The sequence below is a fragment of the Bos mutus genome, chromosome 20 (genome assembly GCF_027580195.1).
Source record: "Bos mutus isolate GX-2022 chromosome 20, NWIPB_WYAK_1.1, whole genome shotgun sequence".
Taxonomy (NCBI): Eukaryota; Metazoa; Chordata; class Mammalia; order Artiodactyla; family Bovidae; genus Bos; species Bos mutus.
The window spans coordinates 71,184,828-71,199,730 of record NC_091636.1 but is presented as its reverse complement, the minus strand read 5'-3'; the positions used below and the strand labels follow the sequence as shown (position 1 = coordinate 71,199,730).

Sequence of the window (14,903 nt, the reverse complement as noted above, 5' to 3'; positions counted from 1 at the left end):
TTCCGGGTAAGGGGGCGGTGCGCCGCGCGCGGCAGGTTTGAAGCGCGCGGGGCGCCGCCTGAGGGCCGAGGCTGCTGAGGTGGCGGGGCGCTGCGCGAGGCGCCGGCGGCGAAGGGACGGCCCGCTCCCCGCGGCTTCTAGCGGCGGCGCCGACATGGACGAAGCTGTGGGAGACCTGAAGCAGGCGTTGCCCTGCGTGGCCGAGGCGCCCACGGTCCACGTGGAGGTGCACCAGCGGAGCGGCAGGTGAGCCCGGCCTCGGCCCGACCCTGGCAGTGTCCGACGACGGGACCCCGCTCCGAGCAGACCCGCCCTGACAGGGTCGGCCCAGACCCCGGCCTCAAGCCCCGCCGAGCCCGGCAAATCCGACCCCGGAGACTCAGTTTTAGGAAACGCCCCTGCGCCCTCACCCTCGCCCACCATCCCCTCTCCCCGGCCAGGCCCTCGGGACGATGGGCCCCGGAGGTGCTGGCGGCGGCGGGTCTCCGCGGGGCCGGGTGCTCTGGGGAGCAGACACCGCCGCAGGGGCCGCTGAAGGGCCTGGGCCCTCGGGCAGGCAGCGAGCGCGGGGGGCAGGGGCTGAGGGTGGACCCCAGCCCGGGAAACTCCTCTGGGGCCCCCAGCTGTGGGCGTTTCATTCTCCCGTGACTTGCTGCTGTTTCCCAGCTGGGGGGCTGGCACCTAGGCAGCAGTTCCAGCTTGCTGACCAGCTGCCTGGGTGGCACCGACTCTGCCTGCACCCCCTGCCTCTGAGGGGCCTGGGCAGAGTCCTTGGGCAGCTTCCCTGGGTCATACAGCCTGCAGTTACCGCCAGCGCCTAGTTGGTACCAGATCACTCCCAGGCAGGCCCTCCCGCCAGCCCTCTCCATGGGTGCATTTTCCCCACTATGGTCTGTTTTGCTTTTAATCACTCTTTCTTAAGATGTTAGGTTTTTTGTTTTTTTTTAACTCAGATCTGATTTTATGTGTTCTGTGTTCCTAGCACTGCAAAGAAAGAGGATATAAAGCTGAGTGTTAGAAAGCTACTCAACAGGCATAACATTGTGTTTGGTGATTACACCTGGTCTGAGTTTGACGAGCCTTTTCTCACCAGAAATGTGCAGTCTGTGTCTATTGTTGACACGGAATTAAAGGCTAAAGATCCACAGGTAACTTAATTCTCAGAGCTGAGAAACAGTTAACCCGTGGCCCAAGAACATTTGCTGTTTCGATAGTGTGTTGTATAGATTTATTTGATTTTCGTTCTCATCACAGCCCATTGATTTGAGCGCGTGCAATATTGCACTTCACATCTTCCAGCTGAACGAGGATGGCCCCAGCAGTGAGAACCTGGAGGAAGAGACAGAAAACATCATCGCGGCAAATCACTGGGTTCTGCCTGCAGGTACCTGTGACAGACACAGCAGGTGGCACAAGCCTACGACAGCAGGGCGGAAGGCAGCGCACACCTCAGGCTCGGAGATATTGTGTGTCTGTTGTGTAGAGTTTTAGCGCGTTCTATCTGTTAGGAAGTTTATCACAGGAGAGAAAAGTAGAAATTTCCAGTATGAGGCTACTTGGATGGGTCTCTCGAAGCTGGTGCTAGTTGAGGATGACGCCGTCGCTCTTCTTTCCTGCCTAGTTGGTCAGTCTTGCTGGACCACTGCTTCCTCCCACCTTCTCTGTACTTCTCTGTGCCAGTGGGATCTAGCCGGCTGAATCCCACGTCTAATCCAGGTTAGGCCTGACATCTTGAAAGCTAGACTCCACCTGCCACTAGGCCCTGCCAGAGCATTGGCCTGTGGGGAGAGTGGTGAGTTCAGGGCAGTGCTTGGGTCCACATGCAGGTCCACAGAAGGTTCATTATCTGCCCAAAGCCACATGTGACTGCCGCTTATTCAACATCTTTAACTTAGAAATGACTTTGAAAGTTTAGCTTCTCTGTAACCAGAATTGCAGCTTGCCGCGTCTGGAGCAGTTGAGGATGTCTGCGGCTCAGGGTGGATGTAACCAGTAGGCGCAAGGCTTGCTTTCCTAACATTTGGTTTTGTTTTGTTCTCTCAGCTGAATTCCATGGGCTTTGGGACAGCCTGGTGTATGACATGGAAGTCAAATCTCATGTGAGTTATGCTTTTTCCTGAAAGGCTTCCATGTTTCAGGTGAATCATTATTGTGTTCTCTCTAGCGCCTCTTATGTCACATGGGCTTCTAGGAGTGCTGCTTGCCAGCAACCCCTGCCCTGGGAGTCTGTCTTCTGTCCTGGGTGTCTCCTCTGGGCTTGCTCTGAGTGGAGCTGTACTCTGGGGAGTTCCCCTCGGGAGAAGGGGGAGGGTTCAAAAGTGAACCCACTGGCACTGGGTCACACTCTTAGGAACCTGTGGGCTGAGAAGGCAGTGCCAAGGGGCAGAACAGGTTGGGCGATCTGAGCGAGTACTACCATGTCTGAGCCCCCTTCAAGGTGAAGAGTCCTTCTGCACACAGATGAGGGAGGGGAGGATGCCAGAATTCCGTCCCCACCACCCCCGCCACCCACTCTGGCTCCCCTAGGAGCCACGGGGACCCCAGAGCCCCGGCTGTTCTTTTAGCAAACGCAGCTTGTCCAGTGCGGTGTCCCAGAGGAAGGAGCTCACTTACCCGGTGTAGCCTTCAGTTAAGTGACCTTTGAGTTTTCTTTTATCCTTGTAATAATCACACCCAGCGCTTGTCCTCTTAGATTTTAAGATGTTTTTGAGGTGAAAGCCTGAGTGTGCTTGGCAGCCTCTGAAGACTCTCTCCTTCCTTCTGCTCCTTCAGGGCACGTTCAGCTGAACCTTTGCTCTGCCAAGGGCTTGACTCTGTCTTTTCTTTCTTCATGCAGCTCCTCGACTACGTGATGACAACTTTACTGTTTTCAGACAAGAATGTCGACAGTAACCTCATCACCTGGAACCGGGTGGTGCTGCTTCATGGTAAGCATTTTGGTTTCGTTTGACAAAATAAAATTGCGTGGAGTCAGGCTTTCTTCCTGCCTTTGTCCTGCGAAGAGTTACAGCTCCTTCTTCCTCGTGGGGCCAGGAATGCCGTCCTCTGTGAAGCCAGCCATGTACATGCTCTCTGCTTTGGTTACTTGACCCTTCATGGGGCAGCCACCTGAGCATCCCTTGTGACTTTTTATGCTGTTATTCAGCTTTCCAAATACCTGCCTCGTTTCCCGCTGGTTATGGGTTTCTCAGGGTAGCAGCTGCCTTGCATTTCTTCATAGTACCCTTGGAGCTTTCCTCGATGGAACAAACTGCAAAAGCCCGCACTTCACAGAACTCTGCCTAGTTCTCGGAAAAGAATACTGGGGGGCTTTTTTGTTGCTGTTGTTATTGTTACTATCCCAGGAGAGACAAAGAATTGAGAGAAAGCCCAAATTACAGCGAGGTAAGAGCTATAATTAAAAGCATTATTAGCTTCTTTATACAATGAAGACTGTAGGCTTGTGTTCAGTTTTATGAAAACAGTGCTTTTAGGGTGTCTTGGCAAATTTCTTGACACTAGAGCCAGAGAAGGCGGTCACAAGGTGTCTCACTTGGTGCTGCGCAGCGCCCGTTAGAGTCGCTCACACGCGTACTTGTGAGTCACGGAGAACGCAGACGGCCAGAACAGAACGTCATCGTTTTCTACTGCACGCGTTTGTGCTCCCATGTCAGCGTCCTCCGCTCCTGTCAGATGCTGTGCTGAGGGGCACACAGCGCCCAGGCCTTGCCCGACCACTCTCCCTATGTAGCTTGAGGTTCGGGCCCACATGTGCGGAGCTGGAATGAAAGACGCGGGTGCCGTGGGCTTCAGGAACAGCAAACACCAGTGCCTTGAGCGCCTGATGGTTATCAGGAAAGGCTTGTTGGACCTTTGAAAGGTGGATTTTCATAATCAGCGGATTTCATAGAAGACATGTAGGGACAGGGAGGGTTTCAGTGAAGGTGGAAAGAAATCAGAGTGGATTACAGGCAAAGAAGCTCCTGGTGATGTTTTCTAGTATTTACGCTGTTAACAGGTTATCAGTAACTTAAGTGATTCTTGTGATGATAACATTTATAGCATTACAGTCTGTTCCATATGTTATATCCTGTGAATAATGCAACTACTGCTTCAAGAAATCTGTTACAGCACTAACTTATACTTATCTGTTTGCATTTTGTTACAGGTCCTCCAGGAACTGGAAAAACGTCACTGTGTAAAGCTTTAGCCCAGAAATTGACCATCAGACTCTCGAGCAGGTAACTTTGGTGATTTGAGAGAGGAGCTGCAGAGGCGGGCTTGCTCTGTTTCAGCTGTAATGATGGGAGAAGCTGCTTCTATTTTTAAATCATCTTACGTGAATAGTAGGTGTCTCGGTGTAATGTAACGAATCCTTCTGTATTCACATAGCCTTGAGCTCTGACTCCAGTCTTCTTACATTATTCTGTATTCACATAGTCTTGAGCTCTGACTCCAGTCTTGTTACACGTGCTGAGACTCACCCTGGGACCAGCACGGGACCTCTCGTGGTGACCACCCTGTGTACACTTGGAGGAGCGCGTCTCTGCTCGCTTTGGTTCGACCGTTCCCCACTTGCTTGATGTCTGTGTGGACCATCTGTCTGCCGTCCAAGCCTAGCACTGGGTTTGTCTGCCGCTTTTGAGTGTTGTCCATTTGCGGATTTACGGTTCCACTACGTTTATTTATTCTGGACATTTCATGTAATTGAAATTACACAGTATGTAGTAGTCTTTTCTGATTGGTTCTGTTCACTTACCATAACGTTTTTCAAAGTTCACCCATGTTACAGCATATATATTGGTAGTTCATTCTTTTGAGTGTAGTCTGTTTAGGGATTTATGGTTCCACTGCATTTGGAGACTATTTGGGTGTTAGCTCTTCAGCTCATTCCCCTGTTCTGCCCCGTTTGTGGGGTCCGTTCATTCACGTGTTAGACTGTCTCATGCTGCCCTGCAGGCCACTCGTGTGCTCTTTCATCTTTTTTCAAGTTTTAAAAATTTTCTGAGTTTCATTTTGGTTAGTTTTTCTGCAGTATCTGATCTGCTTTTACTTCTGTTCAGCGAAATTTCCATCTCTGAGAGTGATTTTCTTGTCTGAAGATTGTTCAGTTCTGTTTATGCTTGTAAGCTCTGTCTACCAATTCCATCCTCGTTATCATTTGGGTCTGGTTATGGGTCATATGTTCCTGCTTCTTGGTGTGCCAGGTAATTGTTGAATGTGGACATAATGATTTGAAGTGACTGGATTCTCTTGTTTGTCTATAATGACTGCTGGGTTTTATTCTGACGGGGGTTTGTGTACTTGTGTTTGGTGTGATCCTTTTGAGGTCTGTTTTTAAGCTTTTTCAAGAGTGGTCTCAGTGTGGTCCAGACTTCACCCTCAGGAGGACCATTCAGGGGCCTCAGCAGCAAGTACTCTCGCCCCTTGGCCCTGGGGTCTCGAGCACTCTAGCGCTGGGCTCCCTCTTCACATGCTGCTGCCCCATGACAGTCGCCGGGCTTCATTCCTGTGTCTCCCTCCTCCCTGGATCCCTGCTCTGTAGCCTCCAGACACCTCAGCTCCTTGAACTCTGGCCTCTGTCTCCTCAGCTTGCTGCCCTGGCCTCTCCTCCTGGGTCCCCTCCAGTGTCACTCCAGGCAGGAGATCAGAGCCGTCGCGCCTGCCGCCTCCCAGGTCACAGTCCCCGATTATGTTGTCTGGCACCCTTCACAGACGCTGTTTCACTGTTTTGTCTAGTTTTCTAGTTGGTTAAGGCAGAAGGTAAATCACCCTTTTAGCCTAGTATGACTTCAGAAGAGGAAATCCTGTGAGATTTACTTTTAAATCTGTTTTCTTTTCAAAACTGTCTTAAAAGTAGGGAAGTTGCTCTGTTTCAGGCCTTTGTTTTATGCTCAGTATCTTGGCCTTTGTCTTGACATAGTGAAACACATCTGTGTTTGATAATCTCCGAGGGCAGTTTCCTGAAACAGTGGAAGGTGAAGGTGTTATTATAAGAAATGTGACGTTTTCCAGTACAAAGATCTGGAAACTGGTATTTATTTTGTGGCAAGAAGAAGCCTTCGCAAACCTTTTTGCTTTATTAACTTAAGTACACTTTGCTTAATAATCACAATGCTTTATAGTTAATCTTGTGACATCCAACCCAGGCTGTATTCACCAGGTTGTCTACCTCCCCCTTCTCCTCATCTGTAAACAAAATTACTACATGATGTTTTTCAACTGGAAAGTCAGTGATACTTTTTAAGGTAATTTTTTTTGTGTGTGTGTGGTTTCTCAACATGAAAGAAACTGTAAAAAGGATCTGGGAGTTGGCTTCTCTGCTGGCCATTTCCTGTTTGATTTTAATCAGATCTAAGTGCATCCAGAGCCCTCACTGACTCCATGGTAGATGGAGTATTAGTGCTGGATTTCAGACAGTGTGTGTCAGGTTCCCTTTGAGCTTTCCAGGGCTCCAGGTTTGAGGGAAGTGATTTTGTGCTGGAAAACAAATTCTCACATTCCTTTGGGTTTTGTGGAAGGAAAAAAAAATGTTCAACTGTGGGCAGACTTTTGATGCTTATGTTTTGATTTGTTTGCCACGTTAATACAGATAATGGTTTTTGAACACAGAAATATAAATTATAAGTAGACTAAAAACAGTATTAAGAATTAATTGTATTTAACTAGTTATATTAACTATTGGAGAAGGAAATGCTAACCCAGTCCAGTATTCTTGTCTGGGAAATTCCATGAACAGAGGAACCTGGTGGGCTACAGTCCATGGGTTCTCACAGTCAGACACGACTGAGTGGCTAAACAACCAAAAAACTATTAAGTATTCTTCAGTTCAATTGCTCAATCATGTCTGACTCTTTGCGACCCCATGTACTGCAGCACACCAGGCTTCCCTCCATCACCAACTCTCAAGAGCTTGCTCAAACTCTTGTCCATTGAGTTGGTGATGCCATCCAACCATCTCATCCTCTGTCGTCCCCTTCTCCTCTGCCTTCAGTCTTTCCCAGCATTAGGGTCTTTTCTAGTCAATCAGTTCTTCACATCAGGTAACCAAAGTATTGGAGCTTCAGCTTCAGCATCAGTCCTTCCAATGAACTTCAGGACTGATTTCCTTTAGGATCAACTGGTTTGATCTCCTTGCAGTCCAAGGGACTCTTAAGAGTCTTCTCTAAGACCACAGTTCAAAAGCATCAATTCTTTGGTGCTCAGCTTTCTTTATGATCCAACTCTCACATCCATACGTGACTACTGGAAAAACCATAGTTTGACTAGATGGACCTTTGTCGGCAAAATAATGTCTTTGCTTTTTAATATGCTGTCTAGGTTGGTCATAGCTTTTCTTCTGAGGAGCAAGTATCTTTTAATTTCATGGCTGCAGTCACTGTCCTCAGTGATTTTGGAGCCCAAGGAAATAAAGTCTGTCACTGTTTCCACCATTTCCCCTTCTATTTGCCATGAAGTGATGGGACCAGATGCCCAGATCTTTGTTTTTTGAATGTTGAGTTTTAAGCCAACTTTTTCACTCTCCTTTTTCACTTTCATCAAGAGGCTCTTTGGTTCCTCTTCGCTTTCTGCCATAAGGGTGGTGTCATCTGCATATCTGAGGTTATTGATATTTGTCCCTGCAATCTTGATTCCAGCTTGTGCTTCATCCAGTCTGGCATTTCGCATGATATATTCGGCATATAAGTTAAATAAGTAGGGTGGCAATATGCAGCCTTGACGTACTCCTTGCCCCATTTGGAACCAGTCCATTGTTTCATGTCCATTTCTAACTTGCTTCTTGAGCTGCATACAGATTTCTCGGGAGGCAGGTCAGGTGGTCTGGTATTCCCATCTCTTTCCCTCACAGGCAGGTCTGGCTCAGTCTCTTGGGGGGTCACGGCTCCTTTCTCCTGGGTCCTGGTGCACACGAGGTTTTGTTTGTGCCCTCCAAGAGTCTGTTTCCCCAGTGCTTTGGAAAGTCTGTAATCAAATCCCACTGGCCTCTAAAGTCAAATTCCCTGGGGGTTCTCAGTCAGTCCCTTTGCTGGATGCCCAGGTTGGCACATATGCTGTGGGTCCTAGAAGTTTCATCACAGTGCGAGAACTCTGGTATAATTGTTCTGCAGTTTGTGCGTCGTCTGCTCAGTGGCTCAGTGATAGAGATAATGGCAATCTCCTCCAAAAGGACTTAGGCCACATGCCGCGCCTCCCAGGTCTGCTGCAGCCAGAGCCCCTGTGCCCATGGCAGGCCACTGTTGACCCCCCATGCCTCTGCAGGAGACACTCAAACACTCACAGGCAGGTCTGGCTAAGTCTCTGTGGGGTCCCTGGATCCTGTGTGCACAAGGTTTTATTTGCGCCCTCTGAGCATCTCTGGCAGGTATGGGGTTTGATTCCAAATGTGGTTTTTGCCCCTCCTACCATATTGCTGGGGCTTCTCCTTTGCCCTTAGATGTGGGCTGTCTTTTCTTGGTGGGATCCAACATTCTCCTGTTGATGGTGGTTCAGCAGCGAGTTGAAATTTTGGAGTTCTCGCAGGAGAAGATGAGCACATGTCCTTCTGCTCCACCATCTTACCACCACTTTTTCTTGCTTTAACTGAAATGAAGATACCATTCAGTTTGAGACACTTAGTTTGCTCCAACTAGAACTGTTGATGTTGGCACATCTCGTTAAGATTGTTCATGACTATGAGTATACAGTTTGCAGGTACCTCATCCTGGGTCAGTAGTAACAGAGTAGTCATTATCAGCTTGCTGGGCACTTGAGCAGTGTTGTGTTATAGAGACAGAGGTGGTTGCCGCCAGGGATATTGTTGGACTGACTTGTAACGATTGCTGTCCGTCTTTTTTAAACCATCTTAGGTACCGATATGGCCAGTTAGTTGAAATAAACAGCCACAGCCTCTTTTCTAAGTGGTTTTCAGAGGTAAGTATTTATACTAATCCGGTTCTCTGGATTGTCCACCATGCAGCTGAAAACTTGTCCAGTGGATTAGGCAAACTCTTTTCCTCCAAAAGCTTTAGGAGAGAAATAGGTGAAATAGGAATGTGAACAGGGGCTCTGACTGTGTGGTCAGAGGAAAGTTCCAGAGTGTAGTGATAACCTGGAAACCATCTGAGGCCTGAGAGGACCCTCTGCTTGTCACCTCCAGACCCGGGCTGGGGCACGGGGCGTTCAGTGTTACCTGAGGAGGGCGGGGCCGCCTTCCGATGGGACCGCACCCTCAGCTTGAGCCTGTCCGCCAGCTGTGAGCTGAGGCACTCAGGCCAGGTGATGTCACAGCCGCCCTCAGCTCTGGGGGGCTCTGCTGCGGGGCCCGCGTCGGACGGTGCCCCTGGCGGGTGGTGGGCAGGGACAGGAGTGCCCGGAGGAGGTGCGCCTGGCCGATGTGCACCCGAGACCCAGCCCCTCCAGGACCGCTGGGGAGGGAAAGGGGGGCCGAGGTGCAAGTGTGGCCCCGCCCAGGACACCAGGAGGGCAGGCCTCTAGGTTCCCTGCAGACCTGGCTTCTCTGATTCAGGAAGTTTCCCAAGGGGCTGTCAGGAGACGGTGGGCTTGTGGGGCCCCCTGGGGTCAGAGCGCAGCCAGGTGGAGACAGGTGGATGCACGTGTGCACCAGGCAGCCTGAAGAGTGCGAGTTGATGATGAGGAGGGTTCTGTTTCCAGAGTGGCAAGCTGGTGACTAGGATGTTCCAGAAGATTCAGGACTTGATTGATGACAAGGATGCTTTGGTGTTCGTGCTGATCGATGAGGTGGGTGTGTTGAGACGTCACACCTGTGAGCGGAGGAAGCGCAGGACTGGGTGGCCTTCGGCGTTGCCGGGGCCGCCCGCCCGTGCTTGTCCAGCCCCACAGGCTGCACCCTGCAGGCCTAGCCCGGGGCCTCTCAGGCCCTCGGTGCAGTGTTCACACGCCCCCGCATCCCCCCAGCTGACCACCCTGTCACTCTGTGCCCACAGGTGGAAAGCCTGACCGCCTCCCGTAACGCATGCAGAGCAGGCACCGAGCCTTCCGATGCCATCCGTGTTGTCAATGCCGTTTTGACCCAAATTGATCAGATTAAAAGGTACCCCTGCACACTCACAGCCCCAGCCTCACCCCCAGCTTTTTCAGCTCAGAGTGCGTCTGGCATTGGGTGTGGGCTCTGTCTTCTCTATGTTTGAAGCAGCGTGTGCTACATAAGCTTTTTAGAAATTAAGCACTTTTTACGTTATCGAAGTGTTAAAAATGCACAGCAAAGCTTTGGTGTGGGGAGAAGGTACCCACTGCTCAGAAAAGGGGGTCTCCCTGACTCCCGTCCTGTCGCTGTGGGAGGAGTGGAGACTTGTCTCTGCAGTCTCTCTCACCTTCCTTGCCTCATGCGATTCAGGCCCGCTCTGGTGACCATTTGTGAAAAGCCCAATCCTGGCACATGGCTCCCAGCTGCGTGTGGGGGCCCTGTGCGCACTCCACACTCACCAGCCTCTGCCCAGACTCCTGGGCCCCGTGTGCCAGCCCTGCTCACCCTGCAGAGGACTGGCTACCTGCGGTCACAGGACGGGGTTGGTCGGGGGCAGCTGTCCAGGTGCTCCCCGGCCACAACGCTGCCAGTGGTCTCTGTGCTGCCTGTGGGCCTGGGCAGCCCTGCCTCGTCCCCGGGACTCGAGCCCAGCAGGCCAGGCGGTGTGTTCCCCAGAGCGCCCCTCCCCCTCCGTGCCGGCCCAGGGGTGAGCAGACTGGATGACGGGGCCTCTCTGGGGAGTTTGGGAGCTGGAGGGGAGGGCCGCTAGTCCCCAGGGTGAATCGTGCAGCTTGGCGCTGCAACCTCCAGGGCAGTGAGAGTGACGCCTGGGTGTGGCCGTGCCCAGGCAGGGCAGTATTGGCGCTGGGGCGCAGGGACGCTGTGCAGAGTGAGGGCTTCACTGTGGTGAAGGGGGCAGGGAGCGGTCCAGCTGGGGGCCTCGAGAGTTGTCCATAGGCGGGGAGCTCGCAGACCGGGAGTGGGGAGGGTCTGCACTGTCGCAGCCGGAGCCTGGCAGGAGCGAGGGTCAGGTAGAGCGCAGGAAGCAGGGCCTCAGAAGGCGTTGTGGGGGTGGGGGTGGGCACAGGGCAGGAAGCTGGCTGAACGCCTGGGCCCTGGTGCCAGCCTGTCCTCACACTGCGTGTGTCGGATCAGGGGGGTCGAGTCCCTGTGGCCCAGGGTGACTGGGCCCACCCTCTGCCCGCAGGCACTCCAACGTGGTGATCCTGACCACGTCCAACATCACAGAAAGGATCGACGTGGCCTTCGTGGACAGGGCTGACATCAGGCAGTACATTGGGCCGCCCTCTGCAGCGGCCATCTTCAAGATCTACCTCTCCTGCCTGGAAGAGCTGATGAGGGTGCCTGGAGCTGTTTCTTGCTTTCCTGAGAACACATTAGCTTTCTCGTGGGGTCTTGATTTGTTGGCATAACGTACGATGTCTGGTTCCTGTGCAGAAGGGGGTGTCACTCGGCCTGCACCCGCTGTCTCACACTGAACACTGCAGTTGTTGGGTCTGCATGTTGCGCTCAGGGAGAAATCACTGACCCGATGCTTCTGCTGCCCCGTCCTCTGTCCCCGCAGTGCCAGATCATATACCCTCGCCAGCAGCTGCTGACCCTCCGCGAGCTGGAGATGATTGGCTTCATTGAAAACAACGTGTCCAAGTTGAGCCTCCTCCTGAGCGAAATTTCAAGGTGTGTGCTGACCTCTCTGTTTCTTTTTAAAACATTTTTTGGAATATAGTTGATTTGCAATAAATATTGTAGAGCAAAGTGACTCAGTTATACATACATATATCTACTCCTTTAGATTCTTTTTTATAGGTCATCACAGAGTACCGAGTAGAGTTCCCTCTGCCCCACAGTAGATTCTTATCAGTCACCTGTTTTATATGTAGTAGCTTGTATGTTATCCAGAGTTGAAGGGCTGACTCATTGGAAAAGACCCTGATGCTGGGAAAGACTGAAAGCAGAAAGAGAAGGGGGCAGCTGAGGATGACTAGTTGGACAGCACCACTGACTCGGTGAACAGGAGTTTGTGCAGACTCCAGGGTGTGGTGGAGCTGCTGGCATGCTGCAGCCCGTGGGGTCTCAGAGTCACACACGCCTGAGCGACTCAACAGCAACGTGTCAATCCCAGTCTCTCAATTTATCCCTCTTCCCCATACCCCTCTGGTAACCAGAAACTTGGTTCCTAAGTCTGAGTCCGTTTCTGTTGTGTAGGTAAGTCTATAACTTTTAGATTCCACGTGTAGGTGATATCATGTGACATTTGTCTTTCTCTGTCCGTCTTGGTTCACTTGGCATGCTAGTCTCCAGGCCCATCCGTGTTGCTGCAGATGCGTCCTCTCACTCCCCACTGTGGAGTAGCACTGCGCTGTGAGCCGCGCCTCCCTCCTCATCCGCATCAGCGAGCGTCTGGGTGTCTGTGTCGCGGCTGTTGTGCGTAGTGCTGCTGTGAACACAACACTGCCTGTATCTCTTGAATTTTGGTTTTCTCAAGATACTTGCCCAGAAGTGGGGTTGCTGGGTCATATGGGGGCTCTGTCTTAGGTTGTTAAGGAGCCTCCGTGCTGCTCTCCGTAGTGGCTGTGTCAGTTTGCATTCCCACCAGTAGTGGAGGGTCCCCTTCTCTCCACAGCCTTTCCAGGGTGTATTGCTTGTAGGCGTTTTGGCGGTCACTGTCCTGGCCGTGTGCGGTGCCGCCTCACTGTAGTTCTGATCTGCGTTTCTCTCACGGTTAGCGGTGCTGAGCCTCTTTCCGTGTGTCTGTTTGCCATCGGTATGTCTTCTTTGGAGAAATGTCTGTTTAGACCTTCCGCTCATTCTGGGATTGGGCTGTTTGTTTTTTTGATATTGAGCTGCATGAGCTGCTCGTATGTTTGGGATATTTAATCCCTTGTCACTTGCTTCATTTGCAAGTATTTTCTCCCATTCTGAGGGTGACCTCACTTTTGCAACCTAGAGAAGCCCATTCCCTTTGGTCACAGGGGTGGTCGTTGCCTGTAGTAGCCAAGGTGGTGATGTGGGTTGGGTGGCACAGGCTGAATCCCAGGGCGTCTCCCCCGCAGCAGATGCCCTCCGGCCTCCCCGACCGTGGGCTCCTGGATGGGAGGATGAGGCCAGCCGCTTTCCCCCTGTGCCCATGGGCAGCGAGCAGAGCACCGCTCCAGCACAGGACAGGCTTTCAGATTAAGGCTCTCTGTAGCATCGCTGGATTCTTAAACTGCCGAGGCCATGGGTGGTGTCAGGACCCTGCCCCTCCTGGAGCGGTAGCTGAGGCCTGCGGGAGACTGCCCACCCCCGAGGGGCTCTGGGGAAAGATCGGGGACTTGTCCTGAAATGCCCCGCGGTCCATGTGGAGCTGACGCCAGTGTGGTCATGTTCACAGGAAGAGTGAGGGCCTGAGTGGCCGCGTCCTGAGGAAGCTCCCTTTCCTGGCTCACGCACTGTACATCCAGGTGAGTGCCTGCGCCCTGGGCCCTTGCCGCCCACTCTGTCTGCAGGGCTGGCCTCAAGGAGAGTCCCGCCCGCCACCCTGGGGTTTCCGCCTCCTCCTGTGTTTCTGAAGTGACGGGCCCAGGGGCAGTGGAGGGCCAGCGTGTGTCTGCTCACCTCACTGGTGTGTGGAAAGCTCACGCCCAGGGCCTCCCTGCCACCTCAGAGTGCTTGTGCCCTGGAGGCGGGTGCTCCCAGGCCACCCCACCTTGAGGGCAAGGACCGCCACGATGCCTTGTGTTTTCCAGGCCCCCACCGTCACCATCGAGGGCTTCCTCCAGGCCCTGTCTCTGGCCGTGGAGAAGCAGTTTGAGGAGAGAAAAAAGCTCTCGTCGTGCGTGTGACCTGGCACCCCGTCCTCACTGAGCACACCGCGGGAAGGTGCCATCGCTTCCTCACAGCAGCGGCTGCCCCAGGACATCTGAGGCCAGGGCTGAGACCTGCAGGCTGGTGTGGTTCAAGAAGCGTGTTCTGCTTACACAGTGTTGCTCAAGAAGTGTGTTGCGTTTACGTACTTTAACTGCATGTTCGAAGACAAAACAGCTTGTTTTCTGTTTTGAAAGATGATCATCTGAGCTCAGTGTCTCTTTATAAAGAACTGTCTAGATGTCCTGATTCTATCCTGCTTTTGGTTGATTGGACCCAAAATGCTGACGTTTTATTTAAAAAGATGATTAATGTAAGTTTTATAGAAACAAAACAGAAATGCCATTGCCTTAAAGAAGAATGTAATCATAGCATTAAAAAAAGTACACGTTGCTCAAGACAAGGCAGCATTTGCTTCCTGCTGCAAGCTCGTCCTGGTCAGTGCACACGTTCTGGAGACTATGCGATGAATGAGAACCTGTTCCTGTTACAGAAATCAAGAGAAAAGTTTAAGGCCAGCGCTCTTGGTAGCAGATACGTTCTGCTTGTCGGGGAGGGGCAGCTGACGGGGCCTGCCTCCCTGGTGACCAGCGTGGCTGGCCTCACGGCAGTGTTTCCTGGTGAGTCGTTTGTTGAAGGACGTCAGTCACAGCTTAAACGAAGATTCCCAATAACAGGTGTAAAATGAATCGGCCAATAATTGGTGTATTCCACAGAACCTTGTTTTGCTTTTATCTCACGCTAAAATAAATTTCATATCACTGTTTTATAAAACATTTTTAAAAGAATGTTACCTTTTGTCTTAAATTTTTTTATGTATTAAAAATTTTTTTCCAAAATTTTCTCATGTTGATTCTCTTAACACTCCAAATGCTTTGAGTTTTAAATCACTCACGCGAGGAGGTAACTTAGCCTGTCTTACCCCGTGGGGTGGAGGTGCGCCATCTGCACATGGCATGCAGCCTGGGGAGGCCCGGGGTCGGAGCCGGGCTGGGGTGGGGGACCTGGGGTTCCACCCCTGGGCCATCAGCCAACCTTGGCTCTGGTCAGGTCCAGGGCTAGAGCGAGCCCA

At 51.9% G+C, this 14,903-nt stretch overlaps 1 protein-coding gene across 1 annotated transcript; it reads left to right on the top strand.

Moving 5' to 3' along the window:
• The first annotated feature begins 17 nt into the window (after positions 1 to 17).
• On the top strand, positions 18 to 14,639 carry TRIP13 (thyroid hormone receptor interactor 13). Its single transcript, XM_070357778.1, has 13 exons — positions 18 to 246; positions 983 to 1,148; positions 1,255 to 1,384; positions 2,044 to 2,099; positions 2,837 to 2,927; positions 4,148 to 4,220; positions 8,826 to 8,889; positions 9,631 to 9,717; positions 9,924 to 10,030; positions 11,172 to 11,325; positions 11,550 to 11,662; positions 13,359 to 13,428; positions 13,714 to 14,639. The coding sequence occupies exons 1-13, from the start codon at positions 155 to 157 to the stop codon at positions 13,807 to 13,809; spliced, it is 1,299 nt and encodes a 432-aa protein (XP_070213879.1). The 5' UTR covers positions 18 to 154; the 3' UTR covers positions 13,810 to 14,639.
• The last annotated feature ends 264 nt before the right edge of the window (positions 14,640 to 14,903 follow it).